We start from the raw sequence: 25,827 nt of genomic DNA, 5'->3' as shown, positions 1-25,827 counted from the left end.
AAAGGTCAAAAATGACCAATAAAGGCTACATATCCTTAATTTGTTTGGGTTTTAGTGCAGGAGTGTAACAAACAAGGATGAGTCACTAGCAGTACAATGACGGAGTTCTCTCAGATGGATGGGCGAGCAGAGCGCAGCAGCTTGAGCCAGCATGACCACGAAGTAACCAAACCCACTGGATTCCCGACGTCACCACACCGAGAGAAGAACCCACGAATACAAAGCAAACGTACACGGAAGCATCAGTTCATTAACGAGAACATTTAAAAAAAGAAATCAAAAAAACAACTTAACCAAAAAGAAAAGAGAAATAAATATTTTTTTTTTTCTGATATGCCCAAACTGGAAAGTGATCTGTTGCAGTCTCTGGAGAGAACAGGGGAGGGAAGGTTGGGTACAATGTCAGGAGGCGTCCACTAGAGGGCGAGCCAGGGGTGGCGCAGGCACTCTGCAGCGGTGGCTCGCTTCTCGGGGATCAGCTCCAGCATGGGGATCAGGAAGTCGGTGAAGCACTCGGCTTCGTCGCGGGGCCACTCGTACTTGTCCACCAGCACCTCCAGGAGGCCCCAGGGCTTCAGCTTGGTGATGTGTTTCAGGTCGCCTGCAGGCAGAGCGGCGCGTCAGACGACCGGGAACGGCAGGTTTAAATCTGCTTAACATGGGAATGCACTCAGAACATTATTAAACTTCTTAGTAATCTAAGATCAACTGACTAAGAGAGAATATATTCACAACTGCAGTTCAGGCACTAAAGCAGAATCCGGTGTCGAGACGGGAGGCCCTCACTCTCATCTTGGCAGTGAAACTCTTTTACCTTTCTTGGTGAAAAAATCCTTGGAATATTTGCCGGTCAAAATGAGCTTGCGTGGGACACTCCCCAGCAGCTCAATGATCAGCGCTATATGGTCTACGCAGCAGGTGGGGGCGTGGGGGGAGAGGAGAGAACAAACGAGACAGACAACAGATTCATCAGACAGTGTCCCGGTAGTGGCTCGCTCTGGGGGCGCGGCTGGAGGACGGAAGGAGACGGCGGCGCAACTCAGACCTCGCTTATCGAACTGAACCGTCAGACAATGAAAGAGCTGTCAGGCTGTTCCGGACCGCTCGGCCTGAGCACCGACTTGTCCTGCAGCTCCATCTTCACTGTCACACAAACAATGGAGTCTGGACTGGTCAGTTCATCACAGGCAGATGGGACTCCTCAGTACAACAGACTGTAAATTACGCTCTGTTAGCACTCGTCCGTTGCGTCCCTAAAATTTAATGCATTCTATATTTCATGGGCCTATAGCTCTTGGACGTTTTCTGTGTTTTAATAATTCTCTTTAAATAAAGTTAACTGTCCGCAGTGAAATTCAGACGCGGCTGTGGCCGACCTCTCGCTCTCTCTGTGGAGGCAAGAGATCAATAAAACATCTCCGATGGAGCCAACTCATTTGGCTAAAGCTAAGGAGCTGCCGTGTGAGTCTCAGCCAGGCGGGCTTTGGCAAAACTACTGAGGCTTCGATCAATGCCAGACGGCTCGGTTCAAAGTATTGATCCGTGTTCAGCGCGGTGAGATCTGGCTGCGGCCGGCGTGCGCGGGGGCGCCCGCCTCGCCCTCCTGACCGCCCGGTGCCAGAGCGAGCCGCACACACAGGGGGGGCGTACCTCTCTTGGTGAAGTATTCCTGTGAGTATTTCCCACTCAGGGCAAAGTGACGGGGGACTTTACCAAGCAACTCAATCATGAGAGCAAGATGGTCTGGAAATGAGGCACATCAGAGGAGGAGAGGAGAGGAGAGGAGAGTAGAAGGCAAACAGTCATGTGGAACACATATTAGGAATGATGCATGATGACAGCCCGCCATGACATGAGGCACACGTATGAAAAGACTATCATTTTCTGGAGACGAAGAGCCGTTACGTTTCAACAGATGGAAGTCATTCACTTTCACATGTAAAAACAATGAATACTAAGCAGGACTACGGCTATGACATGGAGCGCAGCCTTCAGGGCAAAGCACGGACGACGTGTCGAGCGTATAACGACACACAATGGGAAATACAATCACAGAGCAGCCGTAGCACATGGAAAGCAAAGCAATGACGTGTGTGTGTGTGAAATTCAGAGCTCCAAGACGTGGCGACAGACAGTAGGCAAAGCGGGAGGAAGGCAACATGGAAATGAGGAGAGTGAAGGTGAAAGTGAGGAAAGGCGGAGGAAGGAAAAGGTGTGGCCCCGTCTCCAGCGGCAAAAAGTGTTTGAAAGTGCCAGGAAATAAACACAGGAATGCAGGTGCGCTTCATTTGAACATCATCACTTCACATTGGTGGCGTTTCATGTTAAATCATGGAGAACTTCTATTAGGTGCTCAAAGTGCAAAGCAGGGATGTCCTGATCACAACTTTCACGTTTTTTTTAAACTGAGTACTGGCCAATCCTTGGATCTTGGATGTTCTCCTCCACAGCTCTGCAGTGTAAGGTTTGTTAAACTGGTGTAAATGAAATGCTGCCAGATTTAAGTGAAAGCGTCAGAATCAATGCAGAGAGCAGCGAGGCTCAGCAGAGACAAATGTCACAGCTCCACGCCTTTTAAATCACCTCGCATGTATGTGCTTTACCGTACAGCTCTGGTAAGACAGATTCTAGAATATAATGTGGGGACATCAGGGCAACAATTCCAAAGACTCCAAATCAAAGCCGGCCATGTGGCGGCTTTTTTCCACGTTCTGCGTCCGCTATGTGTTGATAAAGTCCTCTTTATTGCTGGTCGGACTAGTGGAGCGTTCTCAGATCGATCTTGTTGCACATGCCGGAGATTTGGTCGAGTAAAATGGGAACTGTGAAAACGCTTATCTGTGAACCGTTCACACTTCTGTCTGATGTGGTGTCAAACTACTGAACAGAGCTCTAATGCCTCCAGTTCTTCAAACGCGGCTTTGCAGATATTACAAGTGTCTGTTGGACTTTCTACTTTGAAATATTTTCACACGACTGACATTTTATCTGCTGTGCTGCTGCAGGGAGCCGTCAGGTTAAGAGAAAAGAAATACGAAAAAAAATCAGCTGAGCTGATCAGCAATGAATTAAACACTGATTGGCCCGTACGTGATGCTGCGGATCTGATCAGGACATCCCCAGTGCAGCGTTCAGGATGGTTTCAGTAACGCAATCAGTTACACAGTCGAGAGAAAAGATGTTCGCACTGTCTGTTTCTGCAAAGCAAAAATGTTTCAGAGGAAAGATCTTTGGAAAACATGAAACGGTAAGAGGCGATAAATACTACGACCACAAAGGTCTGATAAACTGATAGTATTTAGGTTTTTTAGTTTCCTCATATATGTCAAAGCACCATGCAGAAACAAGCAATGCCAGCATTTTGCTGCTCTCATATTTCTAAAATAATGATGATTAAATTACAATAAACAACAAAAAGAATTCCACATTAGCTGTAACTTCAATTGAATGTAGCACCAAAGCTAAACAGTGAAGCATCAGCTTTAAATTAATGTAGCTCAATTACAAGTGGGTGAAACAGAATGGACGGGAAGAGGAAGACTCAGCAATACCTTCATCCCTGGAATAATCCTCCCCAGAGTGTGGCTCAAACAAATAGTCCCCTGTGGCAAGCTCAAAGGCCTGAGGAGGAAGGGACGGTCATCAGACAGCAAGAAAGACACTTTATGAGGCCATCTGTCCACATCTCCACGAACACCTCCTGTGAGGTCAATACGCCGAAGAAGTCTGCGTCTCCTACCATGCAGGCTGTGCTCCATATATCAGCTGGCGTGCTGTATCCAGCCCCGATCAGAACCTCTAAAGACCGATACTGCCGGGTCTGGATGTCTTCTGTAAAGTGCTTGTGCTGGGAGAGAGAGAGAGAAAGAGCGACGCGAGAAAACAAATCAAAAACATGGAGGCAACAAAACTTACAGACTGTATCCGATTCCTAAATCCAGAGGCAACAGTACATGACATCTTCAAACAATGAGCAGTTGTGAACACAATTCTAATCTTAAATCAATAAGCGCTTCTATTTCTGTAGCGCGTTGACACTGGATGTGTCCCTCGTTTGAAGGCTTTGTCTCTAATCAGGAAATCCGTCAGGTTAACGGACGACTCACCACCCAGCAGGCGTTTCCCAAATCTGCAATCTTGACCTTGATCTTGTCTGCATTGAGTGGCTCAAGAGGGTTAATGAGCAGGGATCCTGCCGGCAGCTTACCTGCAGCCCAGCAGACAGGGAGAGGGATGTGGATGACATTAAAACCAAATAAAAAAAACGACTGCAGAGTTCAAAGTTTTACACTTCACACAGCTGGGGAGTCTGTCTCCGCTTATACAACAGAGATTCGCCTTTACACAGACATCCTGAAAACGATGTCTGCTTACTTCAGTTTTGCGTTTTTAAACTTGAAGCCACTGATTTCTGTCCGACTCACCGTCTCTCAGACCCTCCTCTTCCCTGTAGGGACAGGTGGGGTCCTCCTCTCGCTGTTCCACCTCTCCCTCTTGGAGCCGCGGCAGCCGGAGCCTCTCGTCGGCCCCCCTGCCTTCAGGCTCCGCGTCCGGCTCGGTGAAGGCCGTGGAGTCCAGGCCGTTGCACATGGGGTGGACGGCGGGTCCCTCGTGTTCGTCCTCGGGGGCGGCGCTCTTCTTGGTGGGCTCGGCGTTGCCGTTGTGCTGATCCTCGTCCCGCCACTGCGGCGGCCTCTGCTCCGCCTGCAGGTGCCCGTTGCAGTTCACCTCCGACGGCTCCTCGGGCGTCTCCCTCTCTGGAAAATGAGAAAACCGAAACAGAATTACGACAGTGCAGTCAAAGTGGCGGCGGACATCGCTGTTGTTGCGGCTGCGTCGCACCATCTGCTTCCTCGTTTCCCAGCTCCTGAAGAGACACCTGTCTGAGCGGCGCGCAGGCTCGGGCTTTAGGAGACTGCGGGTCCTCGTCCTCGTCGTCCTCCTCCTGTTTCTCCGTCGTCTTTTCCATCTCCTCCAAGTCCAGGATGCACTTCTCCAGCAGCTCGGCCTGCCGCTTCTGCTTCTTTTTTAACTTCTTCTTTTTGTTCTTGGACATTTTTACTGCCTGTTAGAGAAGAACAAACAGCTTTTTTTTTTTAAGTCCTTGAAAGTGGGTTAGACTGACGCTGTGTCAGACACATCCAAAGTGAAAGAGTTCCTACCTGTTTTGGAGTCGGCGCTGTGCTGACTGTAAAAGGAAATTAAAAAGAACACGTATGAGTAAAAATATGTTTCCAAAGAGCCTTTATGAACGTGCAGAGCAGTGTGTGATTGTCTCATACTTGCTGAACCGGAAGGCGGAGGCGCTCCGGCCCGCTGCCACTCCGTGGCTTCAGCCGCCAGCCTCCGGACGTACGGCTCGTCCACGCTCATCAGGATGTTCTCCGGCTTCACGTCTGTGTGGATGATCTGACACTTTGTGTGCAAGTAGTCCAGGCCTTGGAGAACCTGGGAAAAAGAAGGATTCAATCTCAAAATGTCAGCTCTTTTCTCTTCTCACATGTTAAAATAGGACTATGGAACAGAGACCTGAAAAAATAGCGCACAAATCTGGAACCTATTTGTTTTACTTCAAGAAATAATATTTAAAAATCCTTTATTGGAATTTAAGAATAATCCTTTAACAGTTTATGCCAATGAATTCCTGGAATATTCTTCAGTTCCTTCAGAGCAGAAACCTTCCAGGTTTGTTCTCTCTTCCCATCTGTTCTGCTTCCTTTCTGTTTATACGTTCGAATGGTGCAACATGATCTGGCCCGACTGGTTTCCACCCATCCTGCAGCCTGCAGCCTGCGTTTCTTTTGTAAACTACTGACTGACCCTTCGCCGTGACTCATCGGCATTTAAAAGGTGTGTCTGCATCGCTCGTATTACCTGTCTGATGATGCTCTTCACACAAGGCAGGGGCAGACCTTGATAGTTAGACTTGATGATCCATTTTAACAAGTGATGGCCCAGCACCTCAAACACCATGCAGACGTCTGAACATTGGAGCAGTTAAGGCCATAAGACACGAGGTGTGTTTAAGAAGCAGGTGGTCTTTATCAACAGAGCACAGCCTGATTTACACTGGAGAGCGGGCGGGTCGAATGAGTGCTCATTACCTTTGTGTTAGGGACTCTCGTGTTACAGCGACTGCTATCCCCAAAGCATTCAGAGGATCTCACTCATTCAGAGCTGTTGTAGGTGGAGGTCTGTCCAACTTCCATTTCCACCCATCACCTGTTGTTTATTCTCTTATTCGTGCAACACTGTCGGCTGATTTAACACCAGGTTGAATTGAACATTTTTCCTCTTGAATTATGTGAGAATTACCACACATCGGTCATCCCATGAATCATGTTACTTCATTAACAAACTCACAAAGGGGACAAAACATTTGAGGCATTTAGTGGTGAAGGATACGAGTGCCATTGACACCGGAGATCTTGAAGTCGTCCAGCAGCTGAACCACCATCTCACGCTTCGGATCATCGGGATCAGAGTTTCTCACCTGTGGAGAGGAAAGGAAGTGAACCATGTCAGCGAAAAGATCACATTCCACAGATAAAACTTTCAGATTTAGGTCCCCTTTTACAGGACCATGTTTTAAAATAGCGTTTCGAGTATCTGTTTAAACAGCAATGGTGCTCAGAGCCAGAGAGAACGCAAGGCGAAGGAGTTTCTTTATGATTGGAGGAATCAGAGTGGACTTTCCCCCAGCCAGTGTATTTTGTCCCTGTGAGCCTCTGCTCTGCCTCACGCCTCACAACCATCAGTCCAGGATTTACACACTTGTTTCTGCCTCTGGAACCACATTACACAGTGCAAACACAACATGATCAATTCAAGTGAGCTGCCAGACCTCGACTGCACGTGATGTGACGGCAATAAATGGTAAAGTAAAAGCAAAGTCCTGACGGCTCTGAACCGAGTGTGTTTTAGGACCCGCAATTAACATATTGACTCTGGCGTCTTCGATACATCTTTATTCTACTGCAATAAACTTTCACTCACGGATCTGAGGAGTTTGATCTCGTCCACTGCCGTCTCCGTGTAGTGCTCTGCACTCTTCACCACCTTCATTGCAACGAACCTCTTCACCCTGCAACCACAGAGCAGAGCAGCGTTTGGCAGGAGGAAGCACCCAGAGAAAGTCTCGCCACAGCGTCAGAGCCGGATCGTGCAACAAAACGTCAGGCCAGACACAGAGCAGAGCAGAAAGGTTTGCTTACTGAATGTCCCAGGCCAGCCACACGGTGGAGAAATGCCCCCAGCCCAGTTTTCGGATTACGTGATATTTCCCGTTATAAAGATCTCCAACTTTAACATGGTGGTAGCCACCTGGGAGAGAGAACAGGCTGATGTGTCAGGTTGTTAAAAGGTTTGACGGCTGGTCATAGGTATTACTGGCGGGGTTCTCACCTTTGCAGTAGTCGTTGGGGTCCTCCTGCTCTTCGTCGTCCGAGCCCAGAATCTCCTCGGGCTCCTCGGGTTCCTGAGGAGAAGCTTCGTGCTGGGTCGGCTGTCGAGCCCTGGGATTGGCTGGCTGTCTGAGGAACAAATACACAGAAATATGAACATACTGATATATTCTTTGTCAGATTTAGTCCTAAATCTTGAAAATAATGTCTACAACTTTGCAGACATCAGATTTATATATTTCATAGTCACTTTATCAATAACAGAAATGGGACTAATCTGTCTCGGCCATGACTAATTTAATTTAATCAATCCATCGAAGCCTTCATATTGTGCAAACAAATAAGAGTAATGCATTATTTTTCCATTACCAGGAGGAGAAGCGACTGCCTATATAATATCACACTTGAAACAGGTATGTTTCAACAAGATTCCAAATCACGTGAATAAAATAAAATCCTCCGTACACTACTGCAAATACAGACCATCATGGAGACATTTCACACAGAGTACTTTAAATCTATTCTTTGCTTTTCAAATTCAGAAGAACTTAAGGTTTACAGGAAAAGTCAGTACTGTGTGTTTAGTATCTGTGTCATATCAGAAATACTGACAGATTTAATTCAACAGGACAGAATAAAGTTTTAACAACTCAGTGCTTCCATTATAGGAAGCATATTCTTTCTAAACATGTGTGTGTGAATCTTAAAACTCTGCTTGTCCACAGTTCAGTTCCTGAAATTACCATAAAAGCCAAACAGCCTGATGTTATTTCCTCCATAGTGGAGATTAAAGCTGCTCATTCCGGAGAGCTGCAATCATGTTGAGATAAATACCTAAAACCGAGCTTTTGGTTTCCACATAATCATTAAACTACTTCTCTGTCCTCTCTGTGGTGATCAGAAGTGATGCAGGTTTGTGCTCCGCTGACAAAAACATCAATTTAGCCTAATTACTGAATTTAAATTTGAACTTGTGCAAATATTTCTTCATCCACAGATTTGATGTTGTTCCTCCAAATCTGGTGATTAGTAAAACCAGAATAATAATCTCTTCGATCGTTATGTTTAGTTAAGGATGTTCTACAGTGAGGCATTTCTAATGCTGCTTTAATACCGAGTGTCAGTTCATCACTGTGGGTGTGAACACCGCTGCATTACACCGATCGCTCCAACGTGCCTTTTCCCCGACAGTCTAATATTACAGTGACATTAACTGATGACTGATTCTGAACTTTTCCGCTCCTCCACGTCCTCAGTGTGACTGAGAGTCCTGCTGCTCATCCGTACATATGCAGCCGAGATGCACGGATGACTGAGGCACGCCACGGCGCCGTCTGAAGTTATATTTAGTTTGGTAGTAGCACATGATTCTTCCACCTAACATGGCAGGGCGGCTTGACACGTGAAGACGGCGCTGTGAGTAGGTGCGTTTGTGCCGTTTTCAGTGAAACGCCATGCTCCGGTGGGCTGATGTGGGCTCCTTCGTTCTCTTGTTTTAAATATAGCTCTGGCGGTTATGTAACACTCCGGAGGATGCCACTGGTGCAAGAATGATTAGTAGATTGTTAGGTACACCGCAACAATCAGTGCTGCAAATCAACACTTGAGCAGTCTATTTTCGAGTTTCACGTAATTTAATCACAAATAACTGTTTTTCACAGGGGAACATGGTGGTCAGCGGAGTTATTCCCGGTGCACTGCACTGCACATTCCACGCCGATGGCTCAATGCTAATATCTTATTAAAACAACTGTCTAAACCTTATGAATAGTGGGGGGGATAAAAAGGTAAAGGAAAACAATGCAGTGGGTTCATTCTCAGAGACATTTATCGGCCTTTCACTTGTTTATCTCTGGATCATGGAAGGACTAAAATAAAAGCAGGTCTGCATGCAATGAGACCAGTCACCCTTTGACATTTTCACATGTAAACGTGTGGACCATGTGGAGGCAGCCTTTAAGCACGTGAATGCATAAGGGGGGGGGGGGGGGGGGGGGGGGGGGGGGCTTACCTGGACTTGAATCCAGGGTCCTAAACCGACCAGGGTTAACTCACAAGAGACGGGTTTTTCACATAATCTATACATCTGTGCTCGATGGAATCATCTGATCCAACTACATCGTTTCAAACAACATTTAAATGTACTCAATCATTTCTGAAGTGAAAGTGCTCAAAGGAATCCAATGTCAATTAGCATGGATCCTTAAAGAGCAGGAGTGTCAAACACATACACAGTATAAGTGATGAAAATATCTATATTTTTGCAAAAATCAAAAAATAACTACCAAAATTACTAAAAACTCACAACATGAAGCCAATTTTAAAGAAACCTTCTGTTGCAAAATACAGTGAAATATCCCCCCAAAAATCACCTTCAGCTGTTGCATTATGCATATTTCTACAAACTCACCCTGCCAGCATGGCTTTGAGACCAGTTTGCCCATTTTTAAAGCAGCATCACTGATATTTCAGCTTGGGTTTCAAGGTTATGTTGTCTTCACTACTTCTAAGAAATTTGCATATCTTTGTTTTTTCTTTTTTCTTTTTAATTACAGAAGGTCGCTAATTTTCATGCCAACATCTCAGAAATTTTTCAAAGAATCCGTTTTTACAATTTGCTTGGTTGGCCAGATTGGAGGCTCTTGTGTGCCGGTTTTGGCCCACAGGTCTTCTGCTCGACACCCTTGTAACAGACGTCGCTTCAACCAAAAAGGTCTTTCCTTACATATAAATTTCAATCGTGCTGTTCCTTTTTTACATGATAAAATTACCTTCTAAACATCCAAAGGGAGGGGGTGGGGGGGGGGGTTGGGGGCATAAAAACAAAATCCATTCCATGTTTATCAGCTTTTGACTCATTCACTCTACCTTTACATTTAGCAGTGTTGAATCACAGCAGAGAGAATTAAGTTTGGATCTGGGCCCAGGTCTTTCAGTGCCAAGCCAACATGCATGTTTCCAATTACTTCAGCTGCTACCCGCAGTCTGAAGAAATGTACATAAAAGCTGCAAGTGGTTTAGTGGTGTTCAGTGAAGACCACATATGACAGGTTAATGGAGACTTCTATGTTGGTATAAATGTATGGGTTTATGTTAACTAGTGACCAAACTGACCAATGGTATAATGTGTAAGGTGGTGCAGTGGTTAGCGAGCTCACCTTTCAAAAGCTATTCAAATACCAGCTGAGGTTTTTCTGTGTGTTTGTGTGTTTCCTCTCGCAGTCTAAAAACATGCATGACAGGTTCATTGATAAGCCTAAAATTGCCCCTACGCGTGAATGTGAGTGTGTGGTCGTCTGTCTGCTTTTCTTGTGTGATGGATTGGTGAGCTATCCGGGTGTATCATGCCCTCATCCACTGGAATTTGGGATGGGCTCCAGTGCTCTGCGACCCTGTACAGGTTACAGCTGTACAGGAGACGGATGAATGGCTGCATATGTATGCACAAGTGACTGGCAGGTGTCTGTTCCCATGCTGGACAGGCGAGCTGTTCAGGTGTACTCGGCTGTTCCAGCCGTTTGCACCGAGCCATATAAATGGTTGACACTGAAAAGTTAATAGAACTATAATTTCTAATGAGCAGTCAGTTTATCAAGCGATTTTCTTAGAAAACAAGGAGTGAGACATTCAACACGCAAGCTGGAGACAACAGTCATGTGAAACTGCACAAAACATGAAGAAACCGATAAGATGGTTTACAAACTCACTTTTTGCTGGTCTTCTTCGCCTTGCCTCTCTTCTTCCTCGCCTGGAGTGCCAGAACTGAAGAGAAACCAGAGACAGGTTATGCTGCCATTGTCTGCGTTTCCTTTTGATCTCCAGCTGACACTCGAACACACTGAGGGATGGAAGTGTCTGGCACTGTGGGGGCAGATAAACCTCCTTGCAGCCCATATTCTCAGTCTAGTCAGGTCACGTTGGATCTGTCCAGGCTCCTCACCATGATCGCGGAGCCAGTCACCCACTTCTGATACCGGAGCCCCTCTAACGTTATCCCGGTGATACCCACCGGGAGAACCGCTGCTCGCGGGAGAGGGACGCTGGCATCAGCTGGACTCAGACACCGCAGCTACCGGATTGTCTGATACAACACCCCCGAACCTCACAGCTGACTGAGATGGAAGGAGCTGGAAGGCTGTAACGTCTCCAGCTAATCCCGACGCGATGCTAACGCTAACGTAGCCCCAGTGCGTGACAGACGCCGTCAATTAAACCGCATTGCTAACTCCACGCAGCACGGCTAAAAACCTCCGTTTGCGGTTGCGGAGGGGGGTTAGTGACAGTGCGGACGCGTGGCGACGAACGCCGACAGTGTTCCCGGAGCGTGTGGCGTGCCCGGTGAAGATTTACCTTTCCTCTCCATGGCGGCTGGATTCGTAGCCTAGCTGCTAGCTACACCAGTGATCGAATGCTCCGCGCAAGCGCACTGCGTCGACTGGAGCTTCCCGGTGACGTCAGCAGTCGCGCATCAGACGCTGTTTTCTTGCTTTTACAACAGCAAGGCTGCAGCACGCGCACACGCGTGCACACACACTGCAAACGCACCAACTGCCTTATAAAGAAATGTTTTATGGAGTGTCGCTGATGAGACTGCCAGCTCATGTTTTAACCTTTTATTTTCTGGTGTTGGTATTCAGCAGTTAATTAAAAAAAAACACTCAACCAGAAAGCAAAAAATCTCTTAAAAATAAGTCTTTATTTTGTTAAACAAAAGACTAAAGATAGGAGTTACTCTGCAGGACAGAAAATAGAGGGATCATTCGATTGCTGTTCATAAATACCACCTCAATACAGTATAAATACAAATCCCTCTCTTCCATGTTTTAGGTTAGAGTGACACATAAAAATCCTGTAAACCAAAAGCACAACCACAGACGCACACATCTCAACATACATGCTAACAGTGATTGCTTCGAATTAGATTTTAAAAATACATCACAGATATTTACAATTGTTTTCATTACCACAGCATGTATCCATTAATATGTCTTCCATTTTGTGCCGTACTAAATAACATTATCCCCCGAGAGTGGGGGGGCTCAGATTTTTCCCCACAGGGAATCTAAACAGTTAAAATGAGTGAAATTCAGCTTGTGAGCACTTCAGGTCAGGCACATTCTCAAATTGTGAATCGTCTAAAAACAGAAGTATCTACTTGTGTCGTATGTCTGGAACCCTTCGGAGGTCCCATCTATTTAAATATAAAGAACAATCAAAATGATAAATACATGTGACCCTGAGCTGACAGGGCGAGTGGAGCACACAAGCAAATCCTTTCCTCAAACTGAGAGACGAAAGCTTAATCATAAGTTACTCAAGAGGAAATTTAACACAGGGAAAAAGTAGCACAGCTAATAGGTCCAGGTGTTTCAGCATCTCAGTGTCACAGTGAAAAGTCATACGAGTCTAATTGATTTAACTTATAAGAGAAAGGGTTTCTTTTTTTTTTGTTTTGTTTTTTTTAGAGGTTGGCAGAAATTGATATTTTCCAGCAGGACACCAACATTAGTGGTTGATAAATAGAAGTAAAAGGCGATTGATCTAGGCAGTAATGAGCTGCTCACAGGAGCTAATCTTGACCAATGTTTCCTCGATGAACACACCCAGCTTGTCTGACGTGTGTGTGGCAGTTTATTTAACTCTAATGCTCAAGCTGAAGAGTCTGTGGCAGTGGTCGAAGTGGACGGCTCGTCTCGTTACTCCATGTCATCCTCGTCGAAGACCGGCGGCTCGAAACTGCACATCTCCTCGTAGGTCAATCCTGCAAGTGATGAGACAACGGCCTCAGTTACAATCAGGGTTCTAAGCTTAATGCTTATCCAAAAAAAAAAACTATTCTTTAGTCAAGAGAGCAGACATACGTTTCCACTCGTTGATTGCCAGCTCTCGGCTCTCGAAGCTCTGGTCGTACGGCTCGGCCTCGGGCTCGTCGTCCGGGTCGTGGTACTGGGAGAAGTAAGGGTGGGCCAGGGCCTCGGCGGCTGTTATCCGCTTGTCTGTGTCCAGAACCAGCATTTTCTCCAGAAGGTCCACAGCTTAGAAGATAAATAAATAAAATCAGCACTACTTTCACCATCATTTTGTTGAAATCTAACTAATCGAGATCAACTCCAGTTTTGACTGTAACAACACAATTTGTGGAAGGGAAAAAAAAAATGACCTTGCGGGTTGGCACCTAGAAATACATCCGTGAAGTCTCTCTTAGGCATCTGTGGCAAGGAGCTGATGTAGTTCCTGGCCTGGAAAAATACAAGAACACAATAAATCAGACGAGGGCTCCCGCGAGCAGCAACATGTCATAACACATTAGTCCGAGCTGCTGATTCCACTCAGTGTGAACGCCGCCCAGATCTCATCACAGCTCTGCGGCTACTACACTTCTATCTACAGCTGTGGCTATATGCAGCATCTTATAATCCTGTGCGACATTAATACTACGAGGACTCTTAAGTAGCAGTTCTTCACGTGTCTGCGCAACCGAATGAATGTCTGCATTAACGGTTTAAAAATAGCAGCAGCCCCCCTGCTGCAGATCGTCACAGCCCACCCAAAAACAAACGCAGCCACATAAACGAGCGAAGACTGAAGTTGTGCGACTCGTTCCCAGAGAGGCACTCGAGTTTGTTTTTGACAACCTGAAGTGAGAAACAAGCAGCCAAAAACTCGCACGGCCGCCGCGCGCATACCTTGCGGCAAATGAATGATTGACGTCGCACGCGCGTTGCCTAGCAACAAGGAGTGTTGCAGCAGCTGAAAGTGGAACGGCCGAACGACGCGCCGCTTGTGATTCCCAATTCCTCTTTAAGAGTCTTCAAATCTGCTTTGAGACGCTTTCTGTCAGAATAGTTCATGATGCATTTCAAGACATGTTCATATGAGCGTTCTTTTAAGGAAAGTCCTGAAACATTTAAAAATAAAAAGAAATCAGAAGGAAGCAACAATACCAAATTGCCAGAGAGAAAACCATGTAGAAGATCACTGATGACACAGAAGATGCTGTTAGTAAACTGCTGCTGAATCGAGAACAGAAAGCCGGGATGCGGCACAGCGCTTCCACCTCCAGAATCGGAGCAGCTGGCTGCGTTCACTGTTAACAGAGCCATGCAGCAAGCGTGTCAACACCACATCGTCGCCGTGATCGAGAAAAACTCGACCTTCGTCTGCTTGTGACTGCAGGACAACTTGCTCCTCGTTACACCCCGCCTGACTTCACATGGTTTGAAGAGAGCTTGTAAAGACTTGGTGGAGCTAATAACTCCCTCACCTCTGTTCACTTTTGGCATCCGCCGTTACTGCTGATCTGAATGTAATCGGGGCGGACCGGGACACAGCTTCACGTCGGGAATTTGAGGCGACTGTGTTCAGATTGCGGACTGGCGTCTTTACTGAGGTTCTGCTATATTAATTCGCTCTACCTCCATATTTGCAGTGCTAAAAGTTTGAACATTCAGCCAAAACTGAGCAGCAATGAAGCAGAACAACTAAATAAAAACTCAAATATGAAGTAGTTACTTCCTTTCTAAGCTTATTATAATCCTTTCTCAATTCTGACATAATTACTAAGAATCAATGCACTCCATCCCAAAAGTATGTGACCTTGTTTTTTGGTTCTTTTTTTTTTTTAAGTTGCCGCTTCCCCTCAAAATTTCTCTGGAAGCCCATTTTTACAGCAACTGTGTTAGTAAGAGCTACTCTTCAGAAATAAATAAACAGCCCTCCCATCCCAGCCTGCCGCCTGCCCTGAAGAAAGTAAGCGTGGGTTGGTCTCACCTCGTGGCTGGGCATCCTGTTTATTAGAGTTGACGGGGGCGTTCCTGTCAGACGCATTATCTGCTGAAGTTGGTTTATATCTTATGCAGCTTGTGTCAAGGGGAGCATAGCGACAGAGCAGAGTTGGTTAGGAAGCCGATTCTCAACCTAACATCATGCAAAGTGCACTGCGATGTTAGGTTGACAAGCAAGCTTCCAAGCTTTCGGGGTGGGGGGGTGGGGATGTGACTTTGAGAAGGCGAGAGAAGATGAAGGAACACAACACACTTTCAGCACAGAGCACGATCACCGGTGACACGATAACCTCACAGCAAACACCATGGAAATCAGGTAAAAGAGGCCAGAAGAGAGCCAAAACCCACACAGCCGGAGGAGGGGGAACATGCCGTCGACGGGCCAGCGGACACTTCGAGTGGCTGCGCAAGCTGAGAGCGAGACAAAAGCCTTCGGTAGTGTTGGAACTCACAGACTCTGAAGATATTTTCATCAAGAGCTCTGGCCCTGGAATTCCGACGAGCTTCATGATTAACTTCAACTGATCAATGTCTACCAGCACAAGGTGAAGGAAGACCAGCACTGGACATGGGGCAAAGCATGCTCCTTGACCTCAGTGGAAAAAACTGTCATGTGTAATATGCAGATGTTTTTGTTTTACATTTCACACGCAGAAGATCAGAGAAATGACATTAAACGTCACCTGTGGAGAAAGCAAAAGGGATTTACACCAACACTTTGTGATAGAAAGGAAGTCAGAGCACTAAACAGCCCAGAGGAACTCCGATTTACAACGCTGGGCTGGAGAAAGAGAGAGATAAAGAGCTGCAGCAGATTGAGTCCCACACAGCCATACATGCAGTCTGAGGGAGGACCAGCTGGAATATTCCTGAAAACAGTGTATGTGGAGCCGGAGGGCAGAGTGAAAACAGTACATTTTCACTGAGAAATACTGCAGGCAGCAACTTGTTGGAGGAGGACGGCAGGTTTTCCTGAGAAGAGGAGGGAAAGAAGCCGTGCGGGTCACATTCAACCGTGTGGGTGAAATCGGCGCGAGTGTTGTTTAGCCTGACTGAGATTGTTTTACAAACTGTGTGTGGAAATCTCACCAGCGACAGGAGCGTCTGCACTTACTGAACTCTTAGGAAAAGGATACGGTCGCTGCCAGGAAACAGGGTTTTCCCAGTGAGAAGTTCTGCCATGATGCAGCCGACTGACCAAATGTCCACTGGAACACAGACAGAGAACTATTTAAAAACACTTCAAAGGCAGAAAGTTATTGAGTGGTTTCTAAACCTGCATTCTCACACACTGTGATTTAGACCCCGGTTTCCACTTCAAAAAAGTTTGGTTGCTGACACGGTGGTTTTGAAAAAGACGTCTGTTAAAGCAAAAACGCTAAAAATGAAGCAGTTTTCAGTTGGGCCACTAATAGGCGTTATTTGCTTTGTAATAAAACCACACACACATGCTCCCAGCACCACTCAGTGTGGTTCCACGGGTGTTAATTCGGAATTCTGAATTATATTCATAAGATTTGTGTTTACATGGGAAAACGAAGGATGACATCCTCTTTAACGCTGGGGGCTGTGAAGCTTTCTGATTGGACGCTGAGCGGCCTGATGGAGTGACGTCTCCCGGAAGCAAACAGCGTTATGGCAGCCATTTTTCTCTTCTTTGTTTCTCAATTAACTTCAATGCTATAGATTTGATAATGTCTGCATTACTACGCTCCCGTCTCTCTGCTCTTTTCATGATATCCATTTCTTCTAAAACTCCCGTTACATAAATCGTCTCCGTACGAGTCGAACCGCGGGCAGCGGCCCGCCATCTTGGAATATTGCGTCATCACGGCGGAGCACGCGCAGAACGACCAGAATAAAGTTTCGACTAATATACATATAATTATTTATTCAGATTTAAACAGGAACAAAAAGGCCCATGTAATGCACCGACTCAAACCGCAAGGAAAGTTTTGTGTTTTCACTTAAAAACATCGTGGAAACGGGGTCTTAGCAAAGGGTGCCTGCTTTCTGACTGTGGGGGGGGGGAGCCCACGCACATGGGGAGAACATGCAAACGCCATACAGAAAGTCTCAGCCAGTATGCGAAGTCGATGTGAGGCGAGTTCAAATACCACTAACCACTGTGCCACCGAGCACGCCCAGACTCTGATGAATAAATAAATAGCCTCACTTAGAGGGAATTAAAACCTGATTCCTCAAGGTCTCCGTTAGCGTGTTCATCAGGAAACATTCATCGTACCCGTCATGTTGTAGTGCATCCAGTTCAACATGATCTCGGGGGCCCGATACCAGCGGGTGGCTACGTAGCCGGTCATCTCGTCGTCGGTGTGTCGTGCCAAGCCAAAGTCCAAAATCTGAGAGGGGAGGGGGTTTCAGAGTGTATAAAAGGCAGCTGTGTTCACAGAGGGTTTCCATCTGCAGGCTGGTTCAAGATAAACTAATGTTCTCCTCAATAAGTTCACTGACCTTCAGCTCACAGTCTTCGTTCACTGCCAAGTTACTGGGCTTCAAGTCCTGCAGGGAGAAACACACAGAGCGCGATCTGCTTTGATGAACGTTCAGATGCTGAGCAGTGGAAAACGCTTCCCTTTGTCAATATGAAAAGAATCATTGCATCATGGACATCTTACAAGGTAAAGGTGCTTTTTTTAATGACTTCTTCTCTCTTCAGTGCTTACACAAGCTGAATGCAGGGAGTCGTAAACCCTGACAAACCCCCCCACACACACACGCATTGAGGTCAAAGACACGAGTGACATTTGTCAGATTAGGATCAAACACATCACTTACTCTGTGAATGATGTCTGCTGAGTGGATATACTGCAGAGAGAGAGAGACAGAGGACATTAAATTACATCGCCAGTTCATAGAAATATCGATTTATGATGAGAGAGAATGCCAGCGGCACTGCGGGACAAAAGCCACTGATTCATCTCAGGAGAATTAAGAGGACAGCTTGAAGGAGGCTTGGGTAGTTAAGACCGACTCTACTGCTTTTAAATAGCTCAAAATAAATTACTATAAACAATGAAACCACTAGAGACAGCTTAACACAGCAATCTGAAGGTCAAAACATCAGCCTGTTAGTAGATATCCACGTTACAAATGTGTGACATTGGGCACGTTTACATGGACCAAGTATAAGCGGATTGTACGTGGAGCGGATTGTAAAATGTGTCATGTAAACGACAGAGTGGATCCGCTTCACTCGGAGCGGATTGTAATTTGGAGCAGATTGTATGAGGTGGTCTACGCCGATCGACAATCCGCTCCGTGTCCCTTATAAACGAGTCTGACAGCGGAGCGGATTGTACTGGGGGAGTGTTTGTTCTGCGCATGCATGTAGTGACGTGTGACGTGCCAGTAAACGGGAAGCAGCACAGTCAAAAAACCAGCAGTGGTTGAAAAACACTTTTTTAGTAAGAAACCTCGACAGAAAAAACATTGGAGAGGCGAGATGGAACCAAATCGCGCAATAGCGAGTTGTATAAAGAGCTCTATAGCAGATTACAAGCGATCGCCGGCTAGTGTTATGGATTAACTGGTTCCCGTGTTAACAAATGACGGCGGAGGTCTGTGTAAACACATTTTGATTACAGCAGTTGTTAAAGTAAGACTCACAAATGACTTTAAACGTATACACTCACTGTAACTGTCGATAACCGACGTTCGCAAGAACGACTACATTTTTCAATCATGTATTGGTCACAAGTTAACACGGGCACCAGTTAATTCGAAACATCGACACGCGGAGCAGAGGCAGAGCTCACAACGAGACGTGCCGCTCGGCGCAGCGGTGCTGCAGCCAGGGGAGCAGCCGCTCCTTCAGCAGCGTATCATGGACTTTTGGGACATTATTTGAGCAGATATCAGCAGATAAAAACTCTCTGCTCGGCGCTGAGGACTGCTGCTGCGGAGCTAAAGACCTGCAAGTTCCTCGTGAGACTTTGTGCGCATGTCACAGGACGCTGTATAATCCGCTTCACCCAGGGTCCTTGTAAACGAGGATTCATCGTGGATCACTTCATGAATACACTCCGTTTAATACGATTGTTTACAATCCGATTGAAAAAAACACCCATGTAAACTGGGCCAGTGTGGTGAAGAGGAGTGTGAGAGTGAAGTTTAGCTGAGGCGCAGACTGATTCCTCACTTCGCCACTCGGAGCAGACGCTTTCACCTGGACAGGCTCCGCTAAATTAGAGACACGCTGCATTAACTTTAACAAAATGAAAGCGGCGATGAAAAGTCCCCAGTGTGAAACAGCAGCAGCTTCTCCTGAGGACAATCAAACAGATGAGATTGTTGTCTGAAGGGAAAAGGTGAAACTGAGCCTCCGACCGCAGATATTCAAGAGATGGTGAAGCCCTCAGAGCTCAATGTAGGGAGATTAACACAGACGACGAGTGTGGAGGAGAAACTACAATTTCTTCATATTCTAAATACTGCTTTGTGGTGCTACAGGCAAAAATACTTCAACATCTTGTTTAAGTTTCATAAAAGCTGAGGCCCCGTTTACATGACAATGTAAAAAGCTCCAGTAATAAATCATTTTTTTTTAATCCAATTAATAAAATAATCACAACAATAACGGATTACTAATATAATTTATAGCTGCAGCCCGAGTACGGACAGAAGACCAGGTTGGATTGCTGTTATTGTCCATCTACCGAGCATGTGCAGAAGAACTCTTCACTAAGGCCGTGATGCACAAGCACAGTCGCAGCGTTGTGCACCGTTTCCATGGAGATAGAGCAAAGTTCCACCTCAGAAGGCATTTTCATCCGAAACACTACAGCAGTTTTAAAGTTTCATTTGTAAGAAAAGGGGCCGAATTTCTCAAGAAACTAAATCGGCACAATTCCCAGGATGACGAGTGAAAAGCCCGTCAGCAGCCTCACCTTTAACCCTCGGAGGATCTGATATATGAGGAACTGCACGTGGTCATCTGTGAGTTTCTGACACTTCACGATGTTGTTGAGATCTGCTCCCATTAGGTGAGTCACCAGATACCTGCCGAACACAGAGGACCGTCAGCACAGCGGAAGCAGACATTTTCTCAAAGTGATGAAAACGCCAGACAGATGTAAATTGGCTGCATTTCCACCAAACAAACAGATTTTCACTGGGTTGTTTGCACACTGCGACTAATTTCCCATATGGCTGCCTGAGCTTAAACCGGTTTAGCAGCTACTTCTTTTCACACTCGCTTCTCTCCAGAGGCGCCGAGAGGGCCGAGCCCTTCACAAATGGAATGTCATTTAATGGCACAGCCCAAATAAATGGGCTTAATGGTGCTGCATCAGTGGATAATTTGAACCTAATCCCCGAGCTGTTTAAAATGCTCAAACAGCTCCTACACAGGAAGGCAAGAGCGGGATGCAAGAGCCAAAACTCGCACGGCCGTGCGCTGCTTTGTCAGCCTCGCTCTCTAACAAACACCCGTTTCATGAATACTGGGCTATTCTCACACGGGTAAAAAGACTGAGGGCTTAAAATAGCACCTGGTTTTGCTTGAACTTGTTTTCAGCTGCACACACAAGGACACAAACACACACTCCAAAGTTCACTTGGCCTAGCAAAAAAAAAAAAAAAAAAAAAAAAAAAAAAAGGGGGGGGGTGGGGGGGCATATAAATAGTGACCTCTGTTTTCCTCCTGCCTATAGAAACGAGCACGGCTGGAGATTTAACCACTGCGTCATGACTCAGCTTGTATTTTTAGAGCCGAGGGGAACCACACTTGAAGCATCTGCATATCTGACATTTTTCCTGATAGCACGCCGCATACAGATTCTCCCAACGTTCCCAGCAGATACGTGTGATAAAGAGAGCACAAGTCCCACCGACCCACTTCTTCTCTCTCTCCACACCGCCTCCATGCGTGACCTTGTCTTGCTTTCAGCCCTCCATGACAGTTTGCTGAGCTGGGAGTGAGACATGAGCGCAGGCTCTGGTTTAATGCAGGTTTCTGTCACACTTGGTGAAATGATGCAACTCTGCAGAACTGCAGCACAACTGGTTCAGAGAACGAAACCGAAAAATTACGGACGCACCGATACTGCACTCAGGACACTTGAATCGTCCGATGTCTCTCATTAGCAGCATGAAAACCCAAACTGTGCACATCATCTCGCAGAGTGATGCTACAAATAGCTTTGTATTCATTATGCTGCAGAGAGAAAGCTCAGCGTGGCCGCGCTGCCGCCTTCATGAGTCAGATTTTCTACAAACATCTCGTACCAATCCTGTAATCCTGGAGCGGCTCTGTGGTGTGAGGAGGAGAGCTCAGACGCCACGCCGACATCAGAAACTTTCAATCAAATCGGGAAACTTCTGCAGTCGGTGTGCTAAAGCCCACACAGACGTGACTCCATGCAGAAAGTGTTCTGCAACAAATGAGTCACTTTTAGACTGAAATGAGCAAGATGCTGACCGACCGACCGACCATACAAATAAACAGTCAAGTGTCACAATGCGTCCAAGTAATGTTGGAAACTCCTGACATTCATACTTCAGTGGATTTTCATGCATCGTTGAAAAAAAAAAATCAATAGATTAGTCAATGGCCAAAATAGTCATTAGTTGCAGACTTACTGAAATGCAGAGGAAAAGGGTTTGAATGTCTGACTCACCAATACTATCCACTTCCCATTTTTATGAACTTTCAATAAACAAGAACTACCTGTTTACCACAGCCGCTACACTGAGTTTCTCAAAGTCACGATCCAGGAAACAGGGAAGGAAGCTGGAGATGAAGCAACTCTTGAAGCTGCCGGACATCGAATAACTAACAGATTAGACAGTGTAAAGAAAAAAAAAAAAATGTTTCCGCGTGTTTAGTCTGCTGGATCGACTCCAGGTGTTTCCCCCGCCGCAGCGTCTGCTGCTGAGAAACTAAAGGCTGCAGGTCACCACAGCGCTGTCGGTAAATTATGCACAAGTGTTGGTTAATAGTGACAGAAAGGGGACAGAGGGAGAAAGCAGTGATTGCACATCTTCGCTTAACTTACACATCAGTGAATTCCATAAGCGAAGTAGCAGGGGTGAAGACATCTAGGAGGCCGATAACCTGCAAAAAAATTAAAACAGATTTCAAAAAAGCAGCGAGAATAACAAAAGACAACAACAAAACACAGAACGACTTCCTTTATATGGGTTAACCAAAGATAGAGAAGAGAAACGGATGAACTCACGTTTTCGTGTTTCATGTGTTTGAGCAGCCGCAGCTCTCTGTATGTTCGTTTGGCGTGTACGATGGACTGAAAGGGCCGAGAGAGCTTCTTTACAGCGACCTTCAACCCCGTCTTCACGTCAAACGCAGAGCTGCGAGAACAAAAAGAAGAGCAGTGTGTAGTGGCAAACGTTTCCTCAGTGGGAACCAGCTTTGACAGAGAGACTCTGGTTCATTTGAGGCTGATGTGTTTCATATGGCTCAGGATGGGCTGAGTTCGCTCTCTACACCAAATTAGGGCCAGAAGAAGCTGCTGAAGGCAGGGGAAAGGGTGGCATCAGCAGAAAATGTCATATTTCAGCAGATAGAGGCAGCTCTGCAGTCTGCCCTCCATTCTGAAACCAACACTTCCTCCTGCTCGATCACGTACGAGCGCAGCTGCTTCTTTCCACAAAGACACCCGCCCCGCCAGAAGATCGCCCAAAACAAGGTTACAGTCAAATATACAAATAGTGTGCAGAGTGTATGTGTGTGTGTTCAAGCTTTTTCCACAGTACTGGGCCTCAAAAAGGTGCAAATTTATACTAACTCATGGTAGTTTTCAAGTAAAAACACAAAACCTTCGTTACATTTTGGGTGTCTGATTACACAACAACGCTCTGTCGTCATGTAAGCGGGCAAAAACCAACTCCAAATCCAACTCGTCTGTCCATCTACTCGCTGCTGTTAATATTTATGCCGTATGGTTCGATTAATGTGAAAACGAAAACTGTATTCGGTGGTTCTGCCGTTTCGATGCAACAGGACACTGTTTGCGTCTGTTATGTGTTTTCTCTTGAGATTTATTCGCGTAAACAGGGTCTTATTCCAAGCATCGTCTGCAGTCCTGTGCCTCAAGAAAAGTGCAGTGTTTCACTAACTCACACAGACCTGGAGCAACAGGAAAGATAAGCCTGATTGGCCCTGTTCGAATCACCTGACTTCATGAAAAGAGAAAGTCTGTGGAAAAACACCTCAGGAGGAACAATAAAATCCTGCTGCAATCCACATCTAAAGCGAGAAACACAGATGATCAAGGACTGGATGGAAATGTTTCCTGGTGTACTGAAGCCAGATTGCTTCCTACTCCCTATCTATACATCTAAATATAAATATTATTGTGACTTCAGTTACGAGTCTGGGTCTTGCATTAATCACAGGGCAGAGATCCGATCCCTCGAGCTCCCGATGGTCTACCATTGTGGCGTTTTATGTCATCGCTATGGATCTAAAAGACACACTACATCAGTGATTTGGATAAAAGCACTCTATAATACAGCCTGTTGGTAAATAATGTCGAAGTGAGAGGGATCTTATAATTAGACCTGTGCACTTCAGTAAGTGCAGCTTCATAATGAAACAACTGCAGACAGTGAGCTTACAGTCATCATGTAAACACTGACAGTGTAAGCCAGAGCGCTGTTTGGGGAAAAAAAACAAACAATCACAGTCAACGCACTGGGTAGCGGACAGTAATCTGACCAGCAACAGATTATCCTATTGCCCAGCAACAGCACAGCTGTCCACCTCCATTTGCAAAACAAACATCTGCTCCCTAAACCAAACGAAACGGCCGACTACGCCGTGTCCTAGATAGTATCTGCACAACCCATTTAATCACATCCTGCTTAACATCACCTTTCACCACCAAGGTCTTCTAATATGACGCACAACTCATGAAGCAGGGAAAAAAATGTTTTTAAGATGAAAACCTGAAGGATTAGATGTTTCTATCAAAATATATTGAACACTGTTCAAAATAAGCCCATCTAAGAAAGTGGATATAGACAGTTTTCTAACTTTATAGGAGAAATAACTGCTAAATTAGAGGATTTTATCCCATTTCTTTATAGATTTTAACTATATATTTGTCAATATAATAATCCGATGGACTCAGTAGAGATATTTCTATTAAAATTCATGGGATGCTCTCAGAGATAAGCCTGTCTAGGACACTGGATTTAGTTTTCTAACATTATAAGCAGCATAACAGCTAAATAAATGACAACATTTTTATATTTATCCAGGAAATACACAAATACACTCTGAAACCATTCTATTTCATTTTCTGGATTTTAATTTTCATATTTATCCTAGAAAAAAATCCAGAAGTTACTAAAAACCATCATCAGAAGATGCTGGTGTGTCCAAAACACTGCAGCTCTACTTTGTCTCTTACCCTTCTGACTTTAAACCTGTACTGCAGTGAACGCCTCTAAAGGAGCCACTAAACGGATGATTTTGAGTAATAATGAGTTATAATATTAGCTAATAAAGCACATTTCTGTGTTCAATTCAGATCATGGAAGATGCCGACAGACTTTACATCAGTTTTTACAAGTTAAACCCGTTCAGCAGTTTCTTGGAAGGTGTTTTCATGTGCATATATGCACACTACCGGGTGTAAATTGTAGCTTTCCCTTGCTGATAAGTGGCATAAATTAAAAGTTAAGAGAGTTTTTACGAGAGAAAACACATGATGGCTCCACCTTGCTAACCAACGGGACGAGCTAGCAGAAGTTCGGCCTGTGCAGGCCTCGTCTAAATGAATGGAGGTTAAGTTAGGTGACGACACTTCACCGAACTTTACTTTAAAAATAAGAAAAGCGGGTTTACCAAACTGATCCGTACGCCCCGGATCCCACCGGGGCGAGGTTCTGGTACCGCTCGGGGACTTCCCATATCGTCTTGTTGACCTCCTGTCGGTAAAACTTGGGTCTCTCTTTCTGCGACATTCCTGCAGAACCGACCGACCGACGGACCGAGTTTCTGTTCCGTCTCAAACTTCACCAAAGTTACACGAAGCTCAATGAGACTCCGTCCGCGGTCTGAAAGTTTCACTTGGTGTAAAAGTTACGGCGCCGGCTTCTCGTGAAATGTTGCAGAATAAAGACGATCCGTCTGCACGCCGTAAAGTCTTCACGCTGTTTGCTCCGTGACTTCAGCCAGCAGCGCGCCAAGTCTCGCGAGACTTCCCGAGGAGCGACGAGAACAGGCGAGAACTGAAAGCAACTGGAAGGAAGCTGCAATAATCCGCATTTCATACTGGAAGGTGATCTATGAACACAGTTTCAGTAAGTCAGCACACCCAATTTAGAAATAAATCCCTTTATTTTCCAAAACTGATTCGAGAGGGGAATTTGTTTGGATCTGTCAATAACACTAGTAACATTGTGCTCTTTGATGGTTTATTTTATAAGTCTCCCAATGATTTAAAAAAATCCCAATGCAATAATGTTTATAAACTTATCTTTTCTCTCACACTTGATCATGTAAATAATGGTGATTTCAGACTGTGGAACCGCGCAGTAAGACAGATTTTCATTAAACAAAAAAAAATCTATACATATGTATCCATTTTCATCTAACAGAGTCTCAATTTTCCAATTCTTCAACACAAAAAGAAACCAGAAAGTTAAGATCC

The 25,827-nt window shown here is 45.5% G+C and overlaps 2 protein-coding genes across 5 annotated transcripts; both read right to left on the bottom strand.

Annotated features, from left to right (window-relative positions):
• Positions 1 to 11,925, bottom strand: srpk1a (SRSF protein kinase 1a). Of its 3 annotated transcripts, none has more exons than XM_030118608.1 (16): positions 11,754 to 11,925; positions 11,111 to 11,165; positions 7,405 to 7,532; positions 7,215 to 7,323; positions 6,997 to 7,084; positions 6,406 to 6,493; positions 5,875 to 5,981; positions 5,283 to 5,448; positions 5,163 to 5,188; positions 4,843 to 5,065; positions 4,425 to 4,757; positions 4,107 to 4,207; positions 3,740 to 3,847; positions 3,552 to 3,621; positions 1,651 to 1,743; positions 1 to 601 (listed from the first exon to the last, which is right to left on the bottom strand). In XM_030118608.1, the coding sequence occupies exons 1-16, from the start codon at positions 11,764 to 11,766 to the stop codon at positions 417 to 419; spliced, it is 1,893 nt and encodes a 630-aa protein (XP_029974468.1). In that variant the 5' UTR covers positions 11,767 to 11,925; the 3' UTR covers positions 1 to 416. The 3 variants fall into 3 exon arrangements, 2 of the variants coding, with proteins under 2 accessions (XP_029974468.1, XP_029974469.1); XM_030118609.1 differs by lacking the exon at positions 1,651 to 1,743 and adding an exon at positions 815 to 907; XR_003933724.1 differs by having other exon boundaries at positions 561 to 601; positions 815 to 1,743.
• Positions 11,926 to 12,079: 154 nt separating this feature from the next.
• On the bottom strand, positions 12,080 to 25,353 carry mapk14a (mitogen-activated protein kinase 14a). 2 transcript variants are annotated; one of them, XM_030118140.1, is made up of 12 exons: positions 25,020 to 25,353; positions 22,387 to 22,516; positions 22,204 to 22,262; positions 20,095 to 20,206; positions 17,984 to 18,013; positions 17,660 to 17,707; positions 17,433 to 17,547; positions 16,324 to 16,395; positions 15,640 to 15,719; positions 13,564 to 13,642; positions 13,265 to 13,438; positions 12,080 to 13,164 (listed from the first exon to the last, which is right to left on the bottom strand). In XM_030118140.1, the coding sequence occupies exons 1-12, from the start codon at positions 25,136 to 25,138 to the stop codon at positions 13,100 to 13,102; spliced, it is 1,083 nt and encodes a 360-aa protein (XP_029974000.1). In that variant the 5' UTR covers positions 25,139 to 25,353; the 3' UTR covers positions 12,080 to 13,099. The 2 variants fall into 2 exon arrangements, with proteins under 2 accessions (XP_029974000.1, XP_029974001.1); XM_030118141.1 differs by lacking the exon at positions 15,640 to 15,719 and adding an exon at positions 15,174 to 15,253.
• Between the last annotated feature and the right edge of the window lie 474 nt (positions 25,354 to 25,827).

The sequence above is a fragment of the Salarias fasciatus genome, chromosome 20, assembly GCF_902148845.1.
Source record: "Salarias fasciatus chromosome 20, fSalaFa1.1, whole genome shotgun sequence".
In the NCBI taxonomy this organism is placed as follows: domain Eukaryota; kingdom Metazoa; phylum Chordata; class Actinopteri; order Blenniiformes; family Blenniidae; genus Salarias; species Salarias fasciatus.
Note: the sequence above shows the minus strand (reverse complement) of the source record. Positions and strands in the feature narration are given on the sequence as shown.